Source organism: Phaenicophaeus curvirostris, chromosome 8 (assembly GCF_032191515.1).
Source record: "Phaenicophaeus curvirostris isolate KB17595 chromosome 8, BPBGC_Pcur_1.0, whole genome shotgun sequence".
In the NCBI taxonomy this organism is placed as follows: domain Eukaryota; kingdom Metazoa; phylum Chordata; class Aves; order Cuculiformes; family Cuculidae; genus Phaenicophaeus; species Phaenicophaeus curvirostris.
In genome coordinates this window covers 35,096,242-35,121,785 of record NC_091399.1, presented here as the reverse complement: position 1 = coordinate 35,121,785, position 25,544 = coordinate 35,096,242, and the positions used below count along the sequence as shown (strand labels likewise).

General features: G+C 39.3%; 1 protein-coding gene across 1 annotated transcript; it reads left to right on the top strand.

The window, feature by feature from the left end:
* The first annotated feature begins 6,609 nt into the window (after positions 1 to 6,609).
* OMA1 (OMA1 zinc metallopeptidase) lies at positions 6,610 to 25,181 on the top strand. The gene is made up of 8 exons (XM_069861832.1): positions 6,610 to 7,229; positions 7,677 to 7,905; positions 8,943 to 9,116; positions 9,205 to 9,312; positions 9,985 to 10,113; positions 14,365 to 14,439; positions 16,298 to 16,447; positions 23,567 to 25,181. The coding sequence occupies exons 1-8, from the start codon at positions 6,721 to 6,723 to the stop codon at positions 23,783 to 23,785; spliced, it is 1,593 nt and encodes a 530-aa protein (XP_069717933.1). The 5' UTR covers positions 6,610 to 6,720; the 3' UTR covers positions 23,786 to 25,181.
* The last annotated feature ends 363 nt before the right edge of the window (positions 25,182 to 25,544 follow it).

Here is a 25,544-nt window from a genome sequence, read left to right as displayed (position 1 = left end):
AATGACAACTAGAGAAAAGATCCCTCCAGTAGTCCTTAAAACGTTTAAATTTTGGGGGAAAAAACCAAACTAATTTCTATTGCTTGCATATCAAAACCACTTGCTCAGAGAACCGTTAAAGTAACAAATTGGCCTTTCGTCCATCTCTTTAATTGGACTAGTTAATACTATTAAACAGACAGTCTTTCTTGTGCAGGTGTAATTATCCTTTCCAAAGCACTTCCACCAGTTTGCCTCAGGGTTTTAAGTACTGCAATTACCTCTTTTTAATGCTAAAATTAATCTTAAGTCATTACAATTGCTATCAGAGCAGGAAAAATCAACTTCCAGAACTTTTACAATTATTATTCAGCAGTTCCAACAGAATTCCTTGTCCCAGGCTTTATCTAGTTAAAATTCCATACACGCTGGGCATCCTGACAAGATTCACATCTCATTTTCATGATGATCCCTGTTCCCCAATGGATAACACTTTCACAGTCCCACTCCAGCACAAATCAAGCGCCACAGAAACAATTAGGGAGGCTTTGTATTATCTAAATGAAAGACTGAATGGGAATGCAGTTCTGATTCTCCCCTGAGACTCTCACATGCAGGCTCAGCAGTGCTGGTGCATCACACACCTAACTTTTTTCAGTTTTTTTTTTTTTTAAAATAAATGTCTGTCCTTGTAAGGCTTGAAATGAGAAATCTCAGGTTTTTTTGCTAGTCTGGTTGCACCCAGAAAAACTAAGTGGAATAACGAGAAAAGTAATTAGATGTGGCTATGCTGCAGCCACTGCAATGTGCAGTGCAGACACACTCACGTTTGGCACAGGTCTGTTGAGTTCTCCTTTTTTCTTCCTATCTGCATCTGCTCTTTTCTGTTGTTGGAAATAAGATGGCTTTATAATTGTCTTAGTTCTGCTGAAGGACTTACGTAAAATCTCTTGAGTATAGAAGGTTAATTAATGCTCCCCTTTTTCCAACCTCTGCAAATAAACATTGCATTTTAGAGATCTAGTAGAATAATTCTGTCGTGTTTACTGTTTTCACTTGCATTTTTATGCAGGTCAGCTGCTTCAGTAGCAGTTTACAAACTGTGTAAGAGATAAAAGCTAAGAGAATAACAAATAAATGATGGACTATCCAAATTTTTGCCAGTTTTCCAACAACTGAGACTCCCAGTTGCTCTCTGAAGTATAGTGACTGTCAGATCTGGCAAGCTGAAAGCAAACCGGAGTTCATTTTCATTACTTCATCTTGAGGCCTTCAAAATCAGAAGTTCCTAAAATGCATTTAATCTGAATGTTTGTACATTTGGTTCCTTAAGTCTCAGTATCTTGTATTTATCTTACCCCACAGAGGAAGAAAAATAGCTAACACATTTAATTCTGGGTTGACTCACATCCTGGGCCAGCGAGGTACCCAGCACTAGTGCAAGTCAGTGTAAGACTGGCAGCACTAAGTGATTCCCAGGAACACCAGTGCTGAAAAAAGGCACCAACAAACTGTACATATGGGGTAACTAAAAGTTGGTAGCAGGCAGACCTTAGCACCAAGTTGTTTCCACCTGATTGTACAGGTATTTTTTTTCCTTATATTTGCATTTAAGCTGTTTATTACATTTATTGTATTTGACATTTGCTTGGGTGAATAATTTCATACACAAACAAACTCTCATTCAGTTCAGTACAACTGATTATATAGAGAGATACACAAATACTCGTAGCCACATTACATAGGAAAATTCTACTTGTTAAAAGTGTTAACTGGTTAATTGTGCTAATGACTACTGCATAGGGTATGCGTACAGTGTATGTGGAGAGCAAAAGCCTTGATAAGTTCATATTTACTCAATTTTGCCCCATCCCTGCACACTCCAAACTTCCATTGAGTTTAACAGGAATATAGGCAAGTCAGGAATGCAGAAATAGCTCCTATGGCCTCTATGCACACAGAGTTAAACAATGCAACTGGAGAAACAAAAAAGAGCAGAAAGAAGTATGCAAAAGAAAAAAAACCCACATTTTCAGCACACTTGAAATAAAATGGACGCTGTGAGGCAGAAGAATGACATTTGCTCCACATACAAAATAGCAGAAAGCCAACATGCTCAGCCTAAGAATAGTGAATTCTAAATAAAGAAGACAAGAAAAGCAAGCAAATATAAAGCCATATGGACATGAAGCATCAGGAGGCATTCATGAGAGCTTCCATCTCAGGTCTTTATTTCCTGACAGTTGGGACACGCAGAGGTCTTAGGTCTGACAAAGTGCTTCTCACTGCTACAGCTCAGCTGGTTTTGTGACTAGAACCAACAGCCACAACAATGATTGCTGTGCTAATTGACTTACAGATTTTACTCATGACTGTTAGGATAATGGCAGCTGGGCAGGTCTTAAAGGAATTGTGTCTAATGAAAACAAACCTTTTACCTATCACTATATAAAGTTTCTTCCTAGGCTGGACTCCTAGAGCTGGTCAGTATTTTCGGTATCTATTTTCCTTGGCAGTGGACATCAGTGCTTGAGAAGAGCCACAGGAAAGGGCCTCAGCAGTAAAAAGGGAACATGGAATGGTTTGGGCTGGGGGGGGGAACCTTAAAAAATCATCCAGTTCCAACCCCTGCCATGGGCAGGGACACCTCCCACTGGAGCAGGCTGCCCGGAGCCCCATCCAACCTGGCCTTGAACACCTCCGGGAATGAAACAGCCACGGTTTTTCTGGGCAACCAATGAATGTATCAGCAACCATTGAACAATCCTTGACTGCGCTCATACGCAAAAGCCTACGTTTCTTCACCTTTCACTATAAGAGGGCCTTTGTTTATATGCAAAGCCCTAGGACTTGGATGAAGCCTGGGCTGCCCTCTCATCGCCCTGTGTGTCCCAGCCTTCACCCTCGCATTCAGCAAATATGCCATTTTTCACATAATTTAGGACTTCATTCTGCCAGCCGGATGAATGGGCCAAAACTTGTATATTACACTAGCAGCTTGCCATTTTACTGGATATGGGAAAAGCTGAACGTTGCTGAGCCTGCTGCTCCCTTCCACAAAGGATCACTGACTGGCTCTGGGGGCGGGAACCGCTTGGAATCATACAGCAAAGGGATCATAGAATCGGTACAGCTAGAAAACATCCCCAAGGGGACCAAGTCCAACTGCCAGTTCTGGAAATTCTGGCAATAACAAACACCTCAGATCTCCAAAGGCAGCAGCAGGCGAGCCTAAGGCATGACCCCTGTGAGCTCTGAGGCCTGAAAGTGCCTGAGAGCCTCCCCTTCCTCAGCCGGACCCAGCCACGAGGCACGGCAGCACCCGCCCTCGCTGACACAAAATGGCGGCTGCGGGCGCCTCGACCGCCCCCGCGTGACGGGCGCGAGGCGGGGGGCGGAGTCTCTGCGAGGGGGCGGAGCCTGGGCAAGGCTGGGGGGGCACGGAGCCAGGGTGAGGGGCGGTGCCTCTGTGGGGGAGGAGCCTCTGTGAGGGGAGGAGACTCTGTGAAGGGAAGAGCCTCTACGAAGGAGGAGACTCTTTGAGGGGAGGAGCCTCTATGAGGGGAGGAGCCTCTATGAGGGGAGGAGCCTGTGTGAGGGGAGGAGCCTGTGTGAGGGGAGGAGCCTCTATGAGGGAGGAGCCTCTGCGAGGGGAGGAGACTCTGTGAAGGGAAGAGCCTCTACGAGGGAGGAGACTCTGTGAGGGGAGGAGCCTCTATGAGGGGAGGAGCCTCTATGAGGGGAGGAGCCGCTGTGAGGGGAGGAGCCTGTGTGAGGGGAGGAGACTCTGTGAGGGGAGGAGCCTCTATGAGGGAGGAGCCTCTGCGAGGGGAGGAGCCTCTGTGAGGGGAGGAGCCGCTGTGAGGGGAGGAGCCGCTGTGAGGGGAGGAGCCTCTGTGAGGGGAGGGGTCTCTGTGAGGGGAGGAGCCTCTGTGAGGGGAGGAACCTCTTTGAGGGGAGGGGTCTCTGCAGGCGCCACAGCGCGGGGCCGCTTGAGGCAGGAGGGGGGCGGTGCCGGTGCCGGCTCCCGCCCAGCCCTGCGTGACCCCGTCCTCCTCCTCCGCCTCCCGGGGTGGTGAGTAGGGCCGCGGTGAAGCAGGTGTTTTCCGCAGCGCGCCGGCTGTGACGGCGGGCAGAGCAGCCGCTCCCGGCGCCTCACGGTGACGCCGTCCCCCCGAGTCCCTGTAGCGCCATAGTCGGGACCGGCTGAGCTCCCGCCATGCGGGGTTTCTGCGCCCAGGCCGGTGTTAGAGAGTTTCCCCTGTGGGCGGGTGGCGCCGGTAGTGATGGAATCAACATCGGGAACGTTTCAAAGCGGAGTATTTTGATTTAAGCTAAAGTACGGTTAAGTAAGTACAGTTAAGAGGGAGCAGGGCTGTTCTTCCAAGTGACAGGGGACAGGACGAGAGGGAATGGCCTCAAGTTCTGCCAGGGGAGGTTCAGGCTGGACATTAGGAAAAAAAAATTCACGGAAAGGGTCATTGGGCATCGTCAGAGGCTGCCCAGGGAGGTGGTTGAGTCACGTTCCCTGGAGGTGTTTAAAAGACAGGTGGATGAGGTGCTGAGGGGCATGGTTTAGTGATTGATGGGAATGGTTGGACTCGATCCAGTGGGTCCTTTCCAACCTAGTGATTCTGTTTTGGCTAAGCTGCTGTGGTTTTTGAGAGTTACACAGGATGTCACTCAGCAGGTTTTCCTTACAACGGTGTTTTCTAGGAATTGTTTGTCCTTGAAGATGATAACGCCTCGTGTTGGGTATGATCTGTGCTGAACAGAGGTGTCCTCTGTTGTCACTGCTGTTTGGAATCCTTACTAATCAAGCAGAGAGCTGGAGGCAGCTCCAGATTAGCAAGAGTTTTGACTGTTGTGAAGTTAAATAACGTTAAAATTAGACCTTGGAAACTAATAGAATCATAGAATAGTTTGGGTTGGAAGGGACCTTAAAGATAATCCAGTTTCACCCCTCCTACCATGAGCAGGGACACCTCCCACCAGCCCAGGCTGCCCAAGGCCCCAGCCAAACTGGCTTCCCTGGGCAACCTGCGCCAGTGCCTCACCGCTCTCATTGTGAAGAAATTCTCCCTTATGTCTAGTCTAAATCTGCCCCGCTCCAGTTTATACCCATTACCCCTCGGCCCTATCACTACAAGCCTTTGTAAACAGTCCCTCCCCAGCTTTCTTGTAGCCCCTTCAGGTACCAGAAGATTGCTAGAAGGTCTCCTTGGAGCCTTCTCCAGGCTGAACAAGTCCAACTCTCTCAGCTTGTCCTCGCATGGGAGGTGCTCAAGCCCTCTGGACATCTTTGTAGCCCTCCTGTGGACCCATTCCAACAGCTCCATGTCCTTTTAATGCTGGGGATTCCAGAACTGGACGCAGTACTCCAGATGAGGTCTCACAAGAGTGGAACAGAGGGGCAGAATGACCTCCCTCGCCCTGCTGGTCATGCTTGCAGCCCAGGATACGGTTGGCCTTCTGAGCTGTGAGCGCACATTGCTGGGTCATGTTGAGCTCCTCATCAATCAGTACCCCCAAGTCCTTCTCTGCGGCGCTGCTTTCAATCATATTATCCCCACCCTGTATTGCAGCTGGGGATTGCCCTGACCCAGGTGTAGGACCTATGCATAGAATACATGTAAGATTTCTGGGGAAGTATACGCAGATGCATGTAAGTGGGAAATACATTTTGTAGCCAACTTTTGTCTTGTTGGACACGATTGATGAAGATCACTCCCGCATGTTACTCAGGCCTGATAAAGGGTGCTTGCTTTCTGAAACTCCAAAACGAATCTGGGAGCATTTTATTTGCTGGCATTTTCAGTATCAGTGGAAGGAGGCCAACATGGAGAGGGGGTGATGCACGCACAGCTGGCATGGAGGACCACAGTCATTCTGATCTGGTGGCAATAAAAGCAAAAGGAAAAGCACACTTGGTTTTGTTCTCAGTGATCCAGCGGTACAAGAAGTGGTTATCATTACAAAAAGTGGAATATTTTTTATTTAAGCTAAGGTTGAGTTAAGTTTCATCTAAATAATTATGGGCTTTTTTGAAAGTTAGACAGAATGTCCTTCTGATAGGATTTTTTTTCTTCAAAACAGTGTTTTCCCATATACTGTTTATTTTTTGATGATGGGAGCATCTTATGTTCAGGGTGATCTGTGCTGACAAATGTGTCTTCTTCAGTAATCACTGCTGTTTGCAGTCTCTCTGTCAAAGCCAAGGTGAAGCAGAGAGCTGGCTCCAAAGCTCCAGATTGGCAAGAGTTTTGACTGTTGTAAAGTTCATAATAAAGTTCAAATTAGTCCTTGGAGAGTAATAGAATGTGCTTAAGATTTCTGTGAGAATTTATACATATGCTTGTGAGTGGTAAATACGTTCTGTCCCAGCTCTCGTCTTGTTGCACACAATTAATGGCAGTCGCTCCCTTGTGTTGCCCAGGCCTGATTACTGGGTGCTTGCTTTCTGAAACGCCAAAATAAGTCTTAGAGAGTTTATTTGCTGACATTTTCGGTGTCACTAAGACAGTGGCTCTTCTAACAGCCCAGAGCAGATTAGTATCTTAAAACCGCAGCAGGGTGCAGTTGTAATTGTGCTGTTCTTTTTGTGCACGGTAACTGTTGGAAAATACAAGGTACCTGTTCAGGTGAAATGAAGTGTTGCTTCAGAGTTTCCTGTTTGTGTGGTTTTCCTAATACCTCTATACTGTTTTTTCCTTTGTTTCAGGGTAACCAACCAAAGAAGTTATGAATATCGTCCGTGGTTTAAAGTTGTTGGGCAGGAACTGTATTTTCTTTCATGTGGCTTCTTTCACCAAGCAGGGAAGGTGCAATAATCTCTATAGATCTTACGCAGGATATTGCCGAACGCTAGCCAGTTGTACACAAGGTGGATGCCAAAGACTGGATTTGAGTGGAAGTACTAGAAACTGTTTTTTGACTGGAAGCCCTGACTGCTATACGAACCTCATCTGTAAAGGACAGAGGTGTCTTTTGAACATCTCAAATACAAAAGTGTACAAGAATGCACACCACAGTTCTGGAAGTTTTTGCTTCCAATCCCTTCAGTCATTTGGGGAGAAGACTTCATCCCTCCGGATCAGTTCTGTAGGGCAACTCCCACAGCATTTTTCTGCTTGGAACATTCAGAGCATCAGGTCGTTTCGCACATCACCATCTTTTCAGGCTGTACCATTTCCCTTTTTCTGGATTATTGTTAAGCCAATTCAGAAATTATTTGCTATCCTTCTTGGCAGGTAAAATACTTCCTTCCTTCCTATTTCAGTGTAAGACCCTACTATGCAAAGATGTGTGCTGGAGTTCATTGGGGTTTTTTTTTGTGGAGAATGGCATAGGTGTATTTGTCACATTTTCGTTTTATTGTCTGTGCAAAATTTTGTAGGATTGGGGCCTAAACTGACAATTTGCTCAACAACAAGTTATTTCCATTATCAGTGGTGTTAAATGTTTTCTTTTCCTCTTCTTGTTCTCATGTGCATATTGTAGACGAAGGTAAGCCAAGACACTAAGGGGCATTCCTTCTTCTGCTGTGGGAGGGAAAAAATGGAGTGGATTAGACGCTAATTAAAGTATAGCCTTCCACAGGCTCTTACATGAGTTGAGACTGTAATGTATAGCAGGGGCAGACATGAAAAAAATCCTTTTTAACCATGTCCCAAGTTGACACTGTTTGTATCTTACAGGAGCATAAGAAAATGGTGGAAGGCACTTCCTCCTAATAAGCGGGAACTTTTTAAAGAAAATGCAAGGAAGAATAAATGGAAAATACTCCTAGGTGTTAGTAGCTTGGGAGTTTTATTTGTCGTGTTTTATTTCACTCATTTGGAGGAGACACCTATCACTGGGCGCCCTCGACTGTTGGTGTTTGGAAAAGAGCATTTTAGAGAACTGTCAGAGATAGAATATGTGATGGTAAGATTATTTTTTTTAAATTCAAAATACTCTAAAATTGTTAATGCTTTTCCTACTGATACAAAGCAGTTAATGAGATGGGCAAACAAACTTGGTGATATCCTAATAAGTTTTGAATTTCATACTTGGAACCCTGCAGAGCACCCGCATCAGTTACACCCTCTCTTGTCCCCATCCTTCTTAAGAGTTCCTTTTGCATCAGCAAACCACCAGGGGCACATGATGGTTAGAGAACACATTATATGTATGTAACAAACATTTCTAGCTGCATTATAGTAATATAACAAGAAATATAAAAATACAGTGTAAGTAATAAAAGCATAGATAATAGGTGAATGCTCAGATCTGTCTCATTTTCTGTGCCAATTTAGAGCATTCTTTGGTGCTTGTTTATGGTCCTCTCTTCTAAGCTGTCACTTTCTAAGGTAGTACTTTCCAAGTGCATTCAGTTCTACTAGTTTTTTATTGAATCAGCTCATTTTTATCTGATTGCTTTCTTTTAAACTGTCCATTGCACTAATTTCTTTAACTTTGAGTTCTGTGATTTTCTGTGCTGAAGTCAGTGAAAATTGATAATCCAGCCATATGTGAATGTCACTGTGCTCCGTCTGACAGCGAATGTGAGATAAGAACATTGCAAGAGAAGTGCAAGGATGTATTTAAATTACATCTTTTATATAAAATTGTCCACTTTACAAATTACAACAGAAACAGAAAATTTATAAATTCAAATGGAAATTTGGGAAGGGACAGAAAGATGGGCCAGATTGTGATGCCAAGCATAACTGTGCATGGGGAAGATGCCAGATACAGGAGGCTGTGGGACCAAGTTTGTGCTACCTTATTTTTGATCCTTTTAAGTTTCTTAATCCTTAACTGTGGGTCTAAAAGCTTGAATCTAATATGCTGACTGTATGAAAGAAAAATGTATTGAAACTTAGATTTATCTAGGTTGTTTGTAGCTGCTACATTAGTTTACCAGTTTGTCATTTACTGTGTGTTAATTCTGTGTGGCAAGCAATGATTTTTTTTTTCAGAGGATGGAGGAATTTGAAAGTAAAATATTGCCCGAGACAGATGCACGCCATCAGGTTGTGGAGGCAGTTTTTGGTCATCTATCTGAAAGCAATGAGGACATCCCACAAATCTCGGCCCTCAAGTGGGTTATCCATGTGGTAGACGAACCAGGTGTAAATGCTTTTGTGCTTCCAGTAAGTTGAACACAATACAAAAATCAGTACCGAAAGAGCATTTTATTTTGTCTCTTCTACTTAATTTTCACTCTCTTTTTGTTTACAGAATGGCCAGGTGTTTGTTTTCACTGGATTACTAAATGCAGTTTCTGATCTTCATCAGCTGTCTTTTATTTTGGCACATGAAATAGCTCATGCTGTCCTGGAACATGCAGTAAGTACTTAAAGAAGGCTGTCTAAAATTCATAAATGAATTCTAATCACTTTAATGTTTTTTTCCTATCACTAGCAACCAAAGTTGCAGTGTGACCCTTACTAATTAATTCGAAATTGAGTTTGAAATGAGAGTATTCTGATACAGAATATCCTTATTACACATATAGTACTTAAAAAGTATCAGAAGTCCTGTAGTAGTCAGTGTCAGGACAAAGTCTCTCAAGTGCATTTTTTGTAGCTGTATGGGTGGATTATGACTCACTATTAACAGTCATTTAGAGCTTGGTCTGGAGATGTCTCAAATTTAGCTGAACTACAGTCTTCTAGGTCTTTTTTATGGATTTTTCATTCCAACTAAGTTGTTTCATGACCTTTTTACTAAAGAGCTCTGTCTGTGTGCTGCTATCATCTTATCTCAAGCTTTGAATCTCTCAAATTGGGAGGTAGCCAAGATGTATTTGTTTCAGCCGTGTTTATGCAGTTGATGTGGATTCTAAAGTGAAAGTACCTTGTATCCACCTGTTCTGTGCAGGGAGGGGAGCTTGTACTTGCCCTGTTCCTGTGGCTGCATAGAACAACAAAATCAGTGTTTTTTTACAGTATTTCTAAATTCTATTATGTTCCAAAGAAGCATCAGAAAGAATGAGAATGGGACAATTTCTATTTGCAGGCAGAGAAAGCCAGCCTGGTTCAGTTCTTGGATTTTCTATCACTTATCTTTCTCACTATGATTTGGGCCATCTGTCCTCGTGATAGCTTGGCAGTTGTTGGCCAGTTGATTCAGAGCAAATTAAAGGAGGTAAGACTGATGTTTCGTATTATTATTCCTGAGTTTGATGGAAAAACATTTTTAATTTTGGGGAGGTAGTACCACTAGACAGTATGTTTGGGGGAAAGGGCCAGAGGAGAAATATTATAAGCAAAAATTCATATCTAAGTGTGTTTATGAATGAAATATGTTTGTAACTTTTCAGGTGCTTCAGTTGATATATATTTTTTTGCCTGTCATCTGGAAGAACTTTAGATTTCCCTAAATGACAGGATCTAGCTGAATAGGCTCCAAGTACCTGCTTGCCAATTAAGTTAGGTGTTTGTCTTTTTGAAGGGTGGCTCACCTTTGAAGTTGTAAATGTTGAAATGCCATGAGTTTATTCTGAGTAGTTAAATTGTTTCTAAAACCAAACAAAATATATGGAATTGCTTAAATACATTGTTACTGTTTCAAAGATAAGAAAATCTGGAATCTAAATACTCTTTTAAAGTAGAAACCGTGCCATAATAAAACTTAGTGAAATAATCTTTTCAGACAGCATATATTCCAATAAAGTAAAAATCAGAGGCTTTGTGGTACCATTTTTCTTCAGCAGTCTAATTTACTCTCTGCCTCTAGACAGTTACCGATCCATTTATTTTTTAAAAATACCCACTTTTTAAAAGAAATTTTGCTTACATCATAAAACTTGAATTGGAATTTAAGTGAGAGAGCTCTTTGGTTTTTTTGCCTTCTCTTGATGCTTTTCCCAAGAATTCCCCTGGTTCCTCAAAAACATAAAATTAAACATAACCAATCTGTTTTGGTAGTTCTTATGCTAATGGGTAGACGTGTGGATTCTGAACATAAATTATCTCTAAAGAGCTTGTGTATTTGTACAAGTAGCTAAGAAACCAATACATGGATGAATGCTAGCCAGCATTTTGAATTTGGAAAAAGCAAAGTGTGAATCAATCCCGAGACTGCTCATAATTTAGACAGCAAGATTTAACTCCCTGTCAGCATATTTTCTTCTCTTCTAGGCCAACTGCAACTGGTATTTTGGCATCATGGACTGGAGTTGTGCTTTAGATTGCCAATGGAATCTGGGTTTAAGCTCATAGTCCTAGTGCACTATAGAAAAGATCTGTCATATATGAGATACTATATAGTAATGTCCTGGTTTAAAACTCTGATCAAACTCATCTTCAGTAAGGTTAGACATATCCATATTTAATGCAGAATAAATAACCAATTAATATTGGTAATGCTGCCATCTATATACAAAAGATGCTGAATAGGAATTCTTTTAGTCTCCCAGGAGTGCCGTGTCTATCTCCGTTAATTGTTGCCTGTTGTGCTTACGTGAAAATGAATCTTTCTGCATCTTTTCTCAGGATGTTTCTTTTCCTCTTCTTCCATAACTGTATTTTACTTTTTCGAATTCTAGCAACTCGCTTTACGAAAGGGTTATTTAAGACACATTGCAATACTTGCTTCTATTTCGGTATTTGTTTTGCTTTTATGTCCTCAAAGGCTTAACTTTTTTGCCTGCTGACTATTGTTTATTTTTTATTATTGACTCTGAGTAGTTTCCAGTGACTCTGTAAGCCTTCTGGCGTGTTAGCTCCAGTTCTGCTTTTTTTCTCCAGAGCTAGTGGGTTGGCTTGCCTTGAGAAATTAAGTTCTCTTGTGTGCTTCATTCGTGGTTGTTCTTTAGTCATGTGTTTCTGAACTGAAACACGTTTGCCTTGGTTTTACAGCAGCAGGTTTTTTATGTGGCAGTTAAAGCCTAAGAATTATTTGAATAGCATTAAGTGTGACTCTGAGCTTTACTCATGTCCCATGCACTAGCATCTGTAGTTACAGTACTTTATATTCCCTGTCCTGGGCATCTCACACAGTCAGATTTGTATTTCATGTGGAAACTGGTGATTTTGGATGGTCAACTTACCTGTAATGTCCTTTTCTTTAATTTACACAGGCAGGTCTGGTAATTAATTTGAAAAATCAAATCCTTTTTCTTTACTATGTCAAATTGCTGACAAGGATTTTGGATCAGAGTTTGGAGATCTAAGTTTTCGTTTCAGCACATTCATGAAATATTTTTTTTAAAAAAATCATTTTTCAGTCCCAGGTGAGCACTGTTGTATGTTGGATGCCTTGACCCTTTTACATGACTACTGCTGGGACTTTATTGGCTGACAGCACCCTGTGAAAGAGAGCCCAAGTTTTTTCAAGAGATTCAGATTATCTTATAGTTTCGTTTTTTAAATCTGCAGAAGAAGCACACAGAATTGTCAAAAACTGCAGAGGTCACATTTAAATCTCTTGTAAGCTGATGAAATTTGGATAATCATTAGGACATAACACATCTGGAACTCCGCTTGGGCTTAAGCTATATCTGGCAAAACAATTGCTATTTGGAATTGCGTCGGAGTCTCTTTAGGCTCCTATCTTGTCTGTGACTGGCCAGTAGCAGATTACAGAGGAAAAGTAAAGGAAGTAACAGCAATTGTAGGCTGATGGTTTCTTCAGGTGCCATCCCTGCTTCCACAGTCTGCAGCATAGGTGGGTCCTAAACTAGAGATTTAGCTAGACACAGAGGTTAATAGCAATACCCTAGTGCTTAACTGTAAATGCAATGAAAGTATTTAAGGCATAAGTGTTTAAATGCTTATCTTTTATTACCATCTTCTTGCTGTTCCAAATCTCCTTCTAGATGGTCTCTTGACACGTGTATTCAGACCATCAATTTCCTAGTTCTTAAACTTTGGCAAATTTTTTTTGAGACGGATGCTACCCCTTCTTATTTAAAATTGTTGTAAACCTTGAAGAGGAGAAAACCACAAGTGCTTGTGACTGAAGAAGTAGAGAACTGCCTACTTGTGTAAACCTCCATTCCAGTTAGTGCCTTGGGTAGTCCTGTTAGCAGTTTCATTTTCATGTCTGACAAATGTTTGATAGTTAAGCAAGATAGTTTATAGTGCTGCCTGCAAAATGGTGCTTCAGGAACATATGACAGACTAGCCAGGGATATCTTTGCTGTTTAGTGAATGTATGTGCTCCAGTAGACCAGAGCCCTTTTCAAAGTGATAAGAATATATATTCTACTTCATATAATGACTTTATCATCAGAGGATTTTAAAAGTATATCTATAATTGCAATAGATAAGGTGTGTAAGGAAATTAAGAATTTAACGTGACCTCATCTATGTGTACTTATAAACCAGCGTATTTGGCTTTACAGAACCCATAGAGGATTAGCTTTGATTGGCTTTTATTTTTGACCCAGTAAGGAAAAACTACCAGTTCTACTTTAGAAAGAAGCAAAAAGTTACAGATACCCCTGTCTACTCAAGGGACTGGACCACTAATTTGGTGCTCTTCATTTCAGACTGTTTTGTGGTTTGATCTATTTTATTTCCTGGAACTTAGGAGGAAGACATGGTTTTGTAACAAGATAAAGAGCTGATAAAATCTTTTCAGTAATCTTGCACATCCCCATTCATCAGTCGGTATTTCCTAATCAACGTGTAAGCCAGATGTTTTCTTTAAGAAAGCCAGAGGTTTCCCTTATCTCTGGAGGAGCAGAATGTTTTGACAAGTCCTGACTTGCTTTTACTATAACCTGGTACACAAGGGCAAGGCTGCCCAAATCTACATGAGTTACATATGCCAGAAGATCCTGCTACATATGACTAAATTGCCATTTGAGAAAACTGTCACTGTCTCTCAGTGTGTGTTGTGTTAGTAAAATGTCTTACCCTAGAAAGGTGGGAGAGGGGTTGATCAGATTTATGTCTTCTAGTTTGATTTCTCAAGGGCAATTTGCAACTTGTTTTGGGGGATAATAATGACAAAGGAGTGATTTCTGCATGAAAACGTTTATGGCTACATTCCATACTGTGGGCTATTTGCCATACCAGATAGATCATACCAGGTGTAAGGACAGTCATCCTGGAAGTTTAAGGCAACCACTAGAATTTTTACGTACAAAAAAACTACAACAAAAATCTTAATGCCAATAAAAGAGTGGAGTGAAAAAAATCTCATTCAACCTTGGCATTGACCATTTAGTTGCTGCAAAATGCTGTGAGAGTGGCTCGTGGAGTGGCATGAAAATATGTATAATTTGAATTGATGAATTACATGTAATGGAGTTGAAGATGACATTAAGAAATTATTACTGGTCAACATGATAGAGAAACACCATTTCTTATGAGAAAATAGCTGCAATGCTCTGGCTTTGTCCACATTTGAACCCAAGAAATAGAGCTTTGGTGTGCTTCTTTGCAGTTTATGTTTGACAGACCGTACAGCAGGACATTGGAAGCTGAAGCTGATAAAGTGGGACTTCAGTTTGCAGCAAAGGTAACTGCAACTGGCTTGTTTTATTAGCAATTTACCAGACATTTTTCAGTTTCTATAATAGAGTTTTACACTTGAAGGATTCCCAAATTTTTTAAGATCTGTAGATTAATGAAATAGTGGGAAATGAAACAGTTCATAGGGAAAGACAAAGTCATTCTGGCTAAAATTATGTAATATAACTGAAATTTGTAAACTTGTGCATTATTAACTGCATAGCATACTTTCTATGTAGTTTATTACTACTAGAAGAAAAACCTACATATTTATAAAGAGAATGCCAAACAGCGAGCTTCCACAAGTAGGATTTATTAATTGTATGTAAAGATATTAATTACTCTTCAGATTTTTGTTTTTCTTAGTTTCCATCTAGTATGAACAGCTCTGAGGAATGCTTTACTGTATTGCAGTGCACCTAAAATATGCAGATCTATAATGTCAGTTCTCAGAACGATTCATTGAAAGTCAAGAACTTTCTGATATTGTGATTATATTTGCTGTAATTTCTGATAATTATTAATTATATCAATATTGTTCTCATATTTAGAGATTTAGTCTAAATACAGCCATAAAAATAATGCGGCTTTGCTGAAATACCACAAAATTTTTTTCATAATTTATTTTTTTTAGTCATGTATTTTGTTTGGGTTTGAGGTTTTTTTGTGTCTCTGTGGATTTTAATTCTAAATTGAAGAAACTGGAATGACTCACTTATTTCTGGCTAAGTGCGATAGAGCTGGGTGTTGGATAACTATGAGAGCAGCACCATCTAGTGTTAATATTTCATGAGGAAAATTTCCTTTTCTTAATAAGTGTTAATATTTCTTCAAGGAAGAAATAACTTTGATTCTGGGATAAAAACTGCATTTGTTGTTTAAAGTCATCTAAGGGAATAATGCAATCCATTAAAAAATGTGATTGCTGTGTGGGTGCTCACTACTTTGTAATAACTAAGATGTAGAGCCATACCAGGAAGAAACAAGCCAAATGGTATCTTAGCATTTCTTTGCTTGTGTGGATAATATTTTTATAATAATACTTTTAAGAAATCAATTTAATAATTTTAAGAAATAAAATCAAGGGTTAAAGCACCACTTCTGTATTGGGGGGAGTAGGGGAGGGAGACATTTTCTTACCTGAGTACTGGTCTCTTTTCCTACTAAACGAATGAAAATTAATGTAAGAAATCTTGTTCTTTCCCCTCCTCCACTTAAATGCAAAGATAAAGGAGTCTGTTGGTGATGTATAAATGCTATTCTTACATATTAGTGTTGCATGACTTTCTCTGGTTAAATAGATACCTCTATGGAGAGAGATAGGAATTAATGTTTTAATCTGTTGTGGATTATACCATCACCCTTGAAAAAGGCAGTGTAATCTCTTACGGAAAAGCCTTTGCAGTTCATCTTTACAGATAGTGAATTATGAATTATTATCACTTCATATTTTTTGCTCCGAACTTTTTCCGGTAAATTTGCCTACATCTGCAGAGTGATGGTGATTAATTTCTTCTTTACTGTACTGCAAATGTAACTTAGAACAAGTAGCTGAGGGGTTTTTTGAAGAATAAATACATGCCAGAAATTGTGAATTTTTTTTCTTCTGAATTGCATAATAAGTAAGGTTTTTAAGATTGGTAGAATTACATAGACAATAAAAGGAACAAATCCATTGTCTTATCTGGATGAGGTTTTTACTGTGTTTTAGAACAGCCTTTTCCTGTCAGGTATAATGGGGACCATCTAAACAGGCTTTAGAGATGTAAAATTTAAGGTGTCTTTTGTAGTTCAATATTCACTAGAATGTGTATTGTATTACTTGTAAAATATCGTGGTTTATTCATTTCCTTTCTATTTTTTAGGCTTGTATGGATGTAAGAGCAAGCAGTGTATTTTGGCAACAAATGGAATTAGCAGAAGCCATTCAAGGGCAGCCCAGGTTACCAGAGTGGCTTTCCACACACCCTTCTCATGAAAATAGAGCTGAACACTTAGACCGGCTTATCCCAGAGGTGAGCAGAGTTGAAGGAAGTGTCTTTCTCTCTTAGAAAGGTTGCCAGGATTAGTTTGGTATTGATTTATGAGGTACTTTGGTATTGATTCACAATCTACTCTTTTAGCATGGTGTTTGTCTTTCTCTTTATCCTTACAAAAATTTTTTGTTACAAAGCTCTCAACCTTAAAGGTTATATTAAACGGGGAAAAGATGGCACAGGTTGAATGTAATTATGTTCTAGGGCTTGGGTTTTTTTCTGGCTTCTGATCAAAGTATTATATTTTTGCCTTTGAATGGCCTTTCCAGGATAGATGTGACAGTGTCACAGGATTAATTAGGGTTTTTTTCTCTTTTTTTTTTTTCATTTCGGAAGTCAGTTTTTAAGTTGGAACCCTAAACTGTCATGACAGCTCTCACTTTTTGCTTTTGTAGCCAGCCCTAGGCTGTCAAATACAGGATAGGACGTGGGATTGAATGCACCTCGAAGAATGGTGCCGCAGGAGAATGTCAGATCCCCAATGCAAGATTTCTTAATAGCCTTAGTTAGGATAGATCTCTCTAGATTTTGCAGTTTGATTTTTTTTTTTTTTTTCCTTCAAATCTCAGTTTTGTCACGTTAGGGAACAAATTCCATACCACTCCGAGGAGATTGAGCTAATTCACGCAATTGCCCATCAAACTGCAGTCTTTTCTCTATTTGTTCTTTCAGATTTCCTCTTGGAGAAATGCCAAGTGGATAGCTATTTGGGAATTCTCTTAATTCGATGTGCTACTCGCTGGTAGCTTAAGGACAGATAACTGTTCCAAGTCTAGTAATCTTCGTTTGTTTACCATTTCTTTAAATAGTGTGGGTTTTTTAACTACATAAATATAACTTGCATTGTTTTTCAACTGTTTTTTTCTTTTTTAAATATAATGTTAAAGCACTTCACAACAGCACTGTTTCAGCAAGCTGAGGTGTGTTTGGAAATTTCCTTTCTTAAAACCAACTGGTATTTTCTTCTTCTTCCTCTTTTTTTTTTTTTTTTAAATGCTTAGTCACTTCAAATCTTTCTCAGTTCCAAACTGTAAAGACAATTGAAGATTTATTGATAGAAGAAGCACTAAAATGTTGAGGTGTTGCTGATTTCAAAGGAGAAAAAAAAGATTTTTGTGAGTCCTTTGAGAACAAATTCAGTAAATATTCTAAATGGTAGTGTAAATCAAAATCAGCATTAAGGGGAGGAGGTTGGAGACTGGCTACGCTGAAAATTCTGTACTTTGCAAAAACAGACTGTGATACTATTTTGATGGATTTTTTAACACATTAGAGCTGCTGAATGGAAAACTAAACTCATTATGGAGCCTTGATTTTAGTTAGACTGAATATAAAGGGTTCAGGATACTTTATTTTCGTACAGTTGTTGGCTGGTTTATAAAGTGGTAATGAAATAAGTTACTACTTATGTTCTACCCCGGAACTGAGCAAATAAGTTAAATAATTGAGCAACTGTGTAGAACTGGCAGCCGTTTTATTTCTGTCTTATCTCTTGTAGTTAAACAGGGTAACCTTCATCTTTTTATAACCACTGTTGATTCCAAGAGCGTTATTGGCTAGGAATTTTTCTTCCAAAAGGTGATTGAGGAGGGGGTGTTTTCATTTGCCATTTGCTTTAAGCATTCTTTGGAGCAGGGCGAGAAATCAGGGGCCGAAGGTTTACCGGTTTTAAAGGAAGTTCAGTAGATAAGTGAGGTTGATACTATAGAAGTGGAATAAAAAATCTAAGAAAGTATGTAGAGGTGTTTGGAGATTTCTTGTTTGGAGCATTGATTCTCCTTTATCTGAGAGCTGCTTTCTTGAAGCTGGATGTCAGGCATTTAAAGGGAACCCCAGGGCTTTGGTGTTGTTCAATATCAGCTCTCTTTTTGTTTCGTTGCTCACATACTTCAGGCCTTTTAGAACAGTATGCTTCCTGTATATTAATGACCATTAGATATTCAGAGCCCAGAGGGCCAGATTTTGAGAAGTGCCCTTTTATCCCTCTAGTATCTCTCTGTGAAGAACCTGTATTTCTTAAGACTCAGTATCAGATCCATTGTGAGAAGTGGTGTGTTTCATTTGCTGATGATTTTGAAGCTGAAATGGTTTTCAGGACAATATGGTACCTATTATTACAGCAGCTACTGTAGCTGGGGGAAATAGGGACAGATTTTTGGACGTCTTGGGCCACACAGATGTTTTTCTCTACAGGCTTCTAAGCAAGTTCACAGTAAGATTCTGTCATGTAAAGTGAGATTTGTTTTCTTTGGATAATGAAATGACATGTCTCAGTGAGGTGACTTAACAGTCTTAGGAAATATGAATTAAAGCAGGAATATCACAGGGATTCTCTTTTCACGTAATTAAAACTCATTTGATTTGCTTCCTGTCTTTTAAAGATCTTGTGTTTGTTTTTCTGAACAATTTGGAAGCCACAGCCAAGCTGAGGAATTAATAAATAAGAGGAATAATTGAATAAGAGGAATTGTTAAATAAGCACTTACAGAATGGTGTTGTCCTCGAAAGGAAATAAAGGAAATTAAAACTACTTACAATGTTTTTAAAGGATTTACCCCTAAGACTGGTAGAGATTTGGATTGTAAACTAGGAAGACAGAATATACTGTTAAATAGGAAACTGAAATCTCCTAAGTTCCTGCGCAGACAGGGGTGAGATGCTCAACAAAGGCCTACGGATTTTATTTTCAAAAAAAGAAATCTTAAACAAATTTTGTAGTAGCAGGAAGGACACTTGCCATTGTTCTGGGGAGAAAAATTGTGGGAGCATAGTGCCAGAGAGAAGCTATAAGATGTTCTAGTTCATCTCTGAACCTTTTAGTTTAATGTTCTCTGACTTAGTACAGTTTGCCTACCTTCTTCCTAGTATCCTTTTCAAGTAGAACCCTGTGCATCAGCTGAAGCCTCTGCTATACTGAATAAAGCAGAAGGTTACCTGTTGAGCCTTACCTGTGACACAAAAATTTGTCTTGGAGTGACATTTGCTTTTTTGGCATCATGTTATTGGCTCAGATTCTATTTTTTATTTACTGTAACTCCCATTTCCCACTCTTTCTTGTGGAAATGCCATGTTGGGATCATTTTGATTGTAGTATTAAGTTGGGATGCGTCACATCTACTGCTTTTCTTTTGATTGTTAGGTCAGTTAACATGTCAAAAAAAAAAAGTTAATTTACTTTGGCAAGACCTGTTCTTATCAAATTCACATTGGCTGTATATTATTTTTCTTATTGTTTCCTCAGTCAGCTGCCTTTTGGATATTAAAATTATTTCACTTTGTTGTCAAAAATGGGTTGGTATATTTACCCTTTGCTTAAGATGTGAAGATTACTTCAGATTGTTAATATATTCTAGTACTAGAACTAAGCGCTATCGGTGTGAAAGCTTAATGGAAGAGAAGAATAAAAAATACTGACCTGTGTTTGTCGTCCCCATAAAGTTGTTAAATATTTTGTCACAATTTTTCTTTTCTATGCCAAGAGAAGCAGTGAAGGATTTGAAGTATTAACATGATATATAAATTGCTTATCTTCCTTTCAAGTAATAGGTCTATCTGTTCTTTTAATCATTATCTTACTACTAATACTACTTCATTTGTCTCCCCTGTGCCTGCTAATCATAATTCGTTTTGCAACTTGACATTTCTGATTTTTTAAATGTCTTTTTTCCTTCTTCCCCTATATGCTCATGCTGTTTCTTAATTTTTGTCAGAATTGCAAGGTCAGAGCATAAGTCAGCCCTGCCGAGGTAATCACAGTTAATACACAAGAGACTATAACCCTTGGCCTGCTTTGTGGACCAGAGAATGATGTGACTTTTATACTGAGAGCCAGCAGCCTCAGAGATACAGTGTATTCCAAAAGACTATAAGGGGCTGAGATGCAGCAGTTAGCCTGCTATCTTGACAGTGGTGAAGGATTAATACTGAGAGCTAAAAATTACTTGTTTCTGTATTTGCCTCTGCTTTTAGGCTATATATGAAAGCAATAGGCTGAGGTGGACCTCCCTAGTGCTTCTGCCTTCCCCTCTCCCAGCACGTTGCGGGAGGTGACTGCAATTTTATTGATAAGAAAAACAGATTCACCTTTGCTACTCACAAGCATTAGTTTTGAGATTTTATTTGAGGTCTCCTGAACCAGTAAGCGTGCAGGTGGTCTTTGTTCTGAACAGCAGTACTTGTCTCTTATGGTTAACCTGAAAAGAATAGCATTAAAGTATTCTCAGTTCCCAGGTGAATCTATGTACTCACTGTGGCTACGTAACCTCTCTCAGTTCTGTCCATCTTCTTTGTTGAGAATGCTCTTCAGTAAAAACAGTCAATGAAACATGTTTTTACTATATTATCAGCACGTCTGTGCTTTATGAAGAATGCTTTTACTCGTCCTCTTACCAAAAAAACAATTTACTTGAACAATATTAAATTACTGGGTTTGAAGTTGCTAAGTGATTCTGGCAGTACAGTACAGCTGACCATGTTGGGCTGTTTTATCTTTCAGGAAAAACTGTATTGTAGACTCCTCAGCCTGTTAGTGGCATCTTAATAAAATTGCAGAGCTACTGGCACAGAACAGAATAGCAGCAGTCAACTGAGCCCAGGAAAGAACACTTCCTAACTGGGCTTGAATGTTGCATGGTAGTCACAATCGTACACACAAAGGCTGCTTTCACTGGAGTGTGTAGCCATAGCTGTCTTTAACAGTGAGATGATGTGTCAGCATAGCTTTACCTTCTTATAACTGTACACATTTTAATGGCATCTGAGTTGATGGGGTTGAATAGATGCCTTCTACCCCCCTTGCTTTACATCTAGCAAGAATGCAAAGACATCCACAGGGTAAAAATGTTAACTCTGAAGTATTGAGTTTTTACCTTTGCTGTTATGACTTTAGTATTTTTAGATAAATGAAACTATGGAAATAGGCCAGACACTATATAGTCTTGAAAACTGGATATATAAAATAGCTAAATTAGTTTAAAAGAGGATTATGTTGCCCTTTCCAGGATACAGCCTAAATCTTTATATTTCCATTTGCTTTCAATAATGCTGCTTGACATTAATGCAGTCTTGCAGCAGCTTATGTTCTGGAAGAGAACAAGAGAAAACTCTCGGTTTGGCATGAATGTCAGTTTAGAAATTAATTGGTCACTGAAGCAGAAGACTGTTCAGCAGTACAGTTGCATTTGGTGACTACCTGGACGATCATGCTGCAGAAAAACAAATCCTGAAAGCCTTATTCCTATTTTTTAAAAGTTACACAAGAGGAATATTCGCATGCTTAATCCAGACTTATGTATCCAGTAGTTTGAATGTAGCATTTCAGCAAGAAACAGATGGAGAAACTCTTGTAACATTCCTGGAATGTGTCGCTTTTTTTCCCAAAAACAGTTGTTAAATTTAAATTCTATTTGTTTGTAGCCATTTACAGCAAACCTTTCCTTAACTTTGCTATGGTGAACTGATAGAAATATGTTTTGGTACCTCCTTATAAAAATAAATGAGTTCCGGTCTGCTCTTCTATTTTAAAATCTGCTGTAGTAAGATGTTCCCAGTGTCCCTGTGGAAAAATAACAGCTTGGTTTGAAATGATGGGCAAATACTGAGGCATAGGTGTACTGGAATATTTGATCTGATACTTCAGCCAAATCCATTGTATAGAAAGCAGATTAGAATTCCTGCTCTGTTTTTTAAGTGCAGTGGTAGGACTGCTATGAAAACTGTGTTACTTTCTTCTCCCTCTTTAATCCATCGAAAACAAATGAATCAACCTTTGCTTTCTGCTAACAGTCCTTAGTCCTGGTCAGGAGGCACCTGGCTACAGCTCAGGACAGGTCGGGCTATTACTTTTCAAGAACCCAGGGTTGTGAAGTGAAATAAAAATTTCAACTTATTTCCCAGGAAAAGATTAAAAATAAACCTGGGTGTTAGTCTGCTTATAGTTTGCTCTTAATTGAGGTCAAGATACAGATAATATTGCAGAAAAGTGACCATACCACAGTGACCATTGATTAATGCTAAAAGTCAGACTAGTTCTTGACTTGGTGTTTTGTTGGTGTTTCATTTTGCAGATCTTGAAAAAAATCGTTCTCAGGTAGAGAACCCTCTAAAATTCTTCATGTAATATTTTGCTGTATGATACGTAGGAACTGGACTTAGTTGTATGGTATACATTGTTAGGTCTAAAATGAGCAGCCTGTTTTTATGAACTAATTAAAGTATGTTTGGCTTCATTACAATGAACACCAACTTAAGCACCTTTTCAAACAGCCAACTTCATAGTGCTCTACATCAGTTTCTCCACTGTGCCTCTAAGAAGTGAGATTCATCCATTGTCGTACCTTTCTCAAGTTGTCCACAAAGCATGATGCCAGGGGAAATATGCCTGCACTAGCGGATTTTGATTCTTTGGGAAATTCTTTTGCTTCTTTGTGCCTGTACTTTATAACCTGGAGAATGGAAGCAGTGTCATTTACTCAGGGGCCAGCAGTATATTAAAGTTTGGTCTCTTATTGCCGATCTTATCCAGATAAATTTTTAACTTCTAGAGACATTGTTTTCTCAGAACACTTGAAAGCTGTCTATTCCATGTCTATTCTTGGAGATTAAATCACTTGTGTAACTGGACGTTAACTATACTGATCAACTGCCTTGATCTCAGCACTGAACAGTTAAATGTCCTTTATGTTTTTTCCCCTTTTTTTGAGTCAGACATCTGTATATAGCTATTTAAATAATAGAACATATTTGATGGAGTAAATTGTTCACAGCCCTTTTGATGCAGTCATTTTAATTTACATTGTTGGAGAATTTCCTATTTATTTAGGCCAAACCTTTTAGAATATCCATTCTTTGAGAAACTGTCTGTGAGAAAATTATTTTCCTTCTTCTTTTTTTTGGCATTGTTTTACCATGTTGCTGCATTTGTCTCAGGAATTCTTAATTTCTGTTGAAAATTTGTTCAGTAACAACTCAGACTCAGTGTTACACTTACTGAGCAAATGCAAATGCAGACCTTGCCAGAAAGCCAAATCGCTAACTGAAAACTTTTTTTTGTTTTTCTTATTTAAATGAGCTTGATTTTGTTTTCCTATGTGTTCACAGGCTCTTAAAATAAGAGAGAGCTGCAATTGCCCATCTCTTTCTGGACCAGATCCTCGTCTCATTTTCAAACTTAATATGCAACACCTCCTGGAATTGTCTAAAGGTCAAGAAACCCCAAATTCTACAAAGCAAGATCTCTCTAACCCCAAACTGGATTTTCCTCACATTCAAAAAGTGGAAGATATACCAGTAACTTTTACAGTTAAACCTACGAGCTAATGGTAGTAATTTTCACTTTTTATGAAACTTGTGGTCCCTGAAGATCTGTCTGATAATGCAAATTTGTCTTTGAGCCATAAAGAAGATGTAGCCACTCATATTCTATGTTTCTTTTATGTGATCTCTCACTCAAAGCAATAAGGAACCATGCCTACACAAGAAGGAGCGGCATGTTGGAACAGAAAGTTTCTTATTCAACGAGAGTTACTAAAATAAATCACTTCTCAGGGGAAAAATAATCTTGTACAATCCAGTCACACAGTGTAATTTTCAGCTTTATCAGGCTCACCTTGATCAGAGGACAGATGAGCCAGAAGCATCCCTAAAGCATAGGAAAAAGTACGATTTTCATCACTTAAGAGTTCTGGTTTATCTTGCTGTAATTTGGCTTAGATCTGTTCAACTTCATTTGAGAAATAATGAGGAGTCCTTACCATCCATTCCATGTATAGGATGCTTAAGAATATTAAGCTGAGATGCGGTAGAAGCCTATGGGCTAGATACACCCCCACTTAATTAGGTGGATTTACTGCTGGGATTTTTCTTCTTTCTGAGGCATTTTAGAATATGGATTGATTCAACATTTTTCTTCAAAGCAACCTGAAAGGGTTGTGCAAAGTTCAATTTAGAAAAGGAGTTAAATAATTTTCAAGGAATTCTTTCTTCTGAAAGAAGCACTGTGTAAGAACCATGGTTTGTAGCACTAGAATGCTTTGCAAGGGTGGCCATGGTCTTTTTCACATGATAAGGGTGCCTTGTCAGAGGGCAGTGCAGTTTTACTGCAGTGACATTTGATTTGGATGTATCCTTTTGGATAGATGTGGTTGCTGATGTGGAAATATATTATAGAATCATAGAAGGGTTTGAGTTGGAAGGGACCTTAAAGATGATCTGATTCCAACCCCCCCTGCCATGGGGGTGTTATGTAGTAGACAAATACAACAAAGTTTCCTGACTGCACAGCTTTTGCAGCTGTACCTGATCCTAAGAGGTGACTTCTTTTCAGAAACTGGCATCTACTGCTGAACATCCCCACTGCCCCGGAGTCCCTTGAAACCAAATCTTGTATCATGAGAGTAATATATGCACAATATAGCTAAAGCTCTGCCTTTCATGGTGGACTAGCCAGTATAGCCAGCATGTTGATCTTTATTTGCAACTGTTTGAGTCATCTTTGCTCTGCAGTTGATGACAATATTGAAATGTTGATCTTGCAGGAAAACAAAGAATGGGGCCGCAGTGAATGAAAATAAAAAGGGGAACACCCATTCCTATATCTTGTTAAGTTGTACTTGCTATTAGTCATTTTGTTACTCATAATAAAACAAAAATCTGTTTAGTATACGGTAATAATTCACATGAAAGGGGCAGTCAAAATATTTTACAGTGTATTGTGCTTTGAAACTTTCTTTTTTTTTTATATGGAGAGAGGTGCTTTATCATATTTCCTCAATTAAATCAGAATGCAAGCTTTATAAGAGAAAAAATAACCTATTCAATGCTGTCAGTGAATATAGTTGGAAAAAAAATTTTGAAACAAGTAATTCCTTTAGTGACTTCAGTTGACGAACCAGGGTTCTTTGAGAAACACCAGCAACTACTTAACTTATCTCTGTTCAGAGGTAAGTTGATGTATCTGCAATGTTGATAATTCTAGATGCTATTATATAGGTCTAGATTGGCTGCATATCACTTACGAGTTGGTTTTGTATCTCTGCTTAGTATTACTGGCAAGAGGCAGAAGGTCCAGCCTGACCAT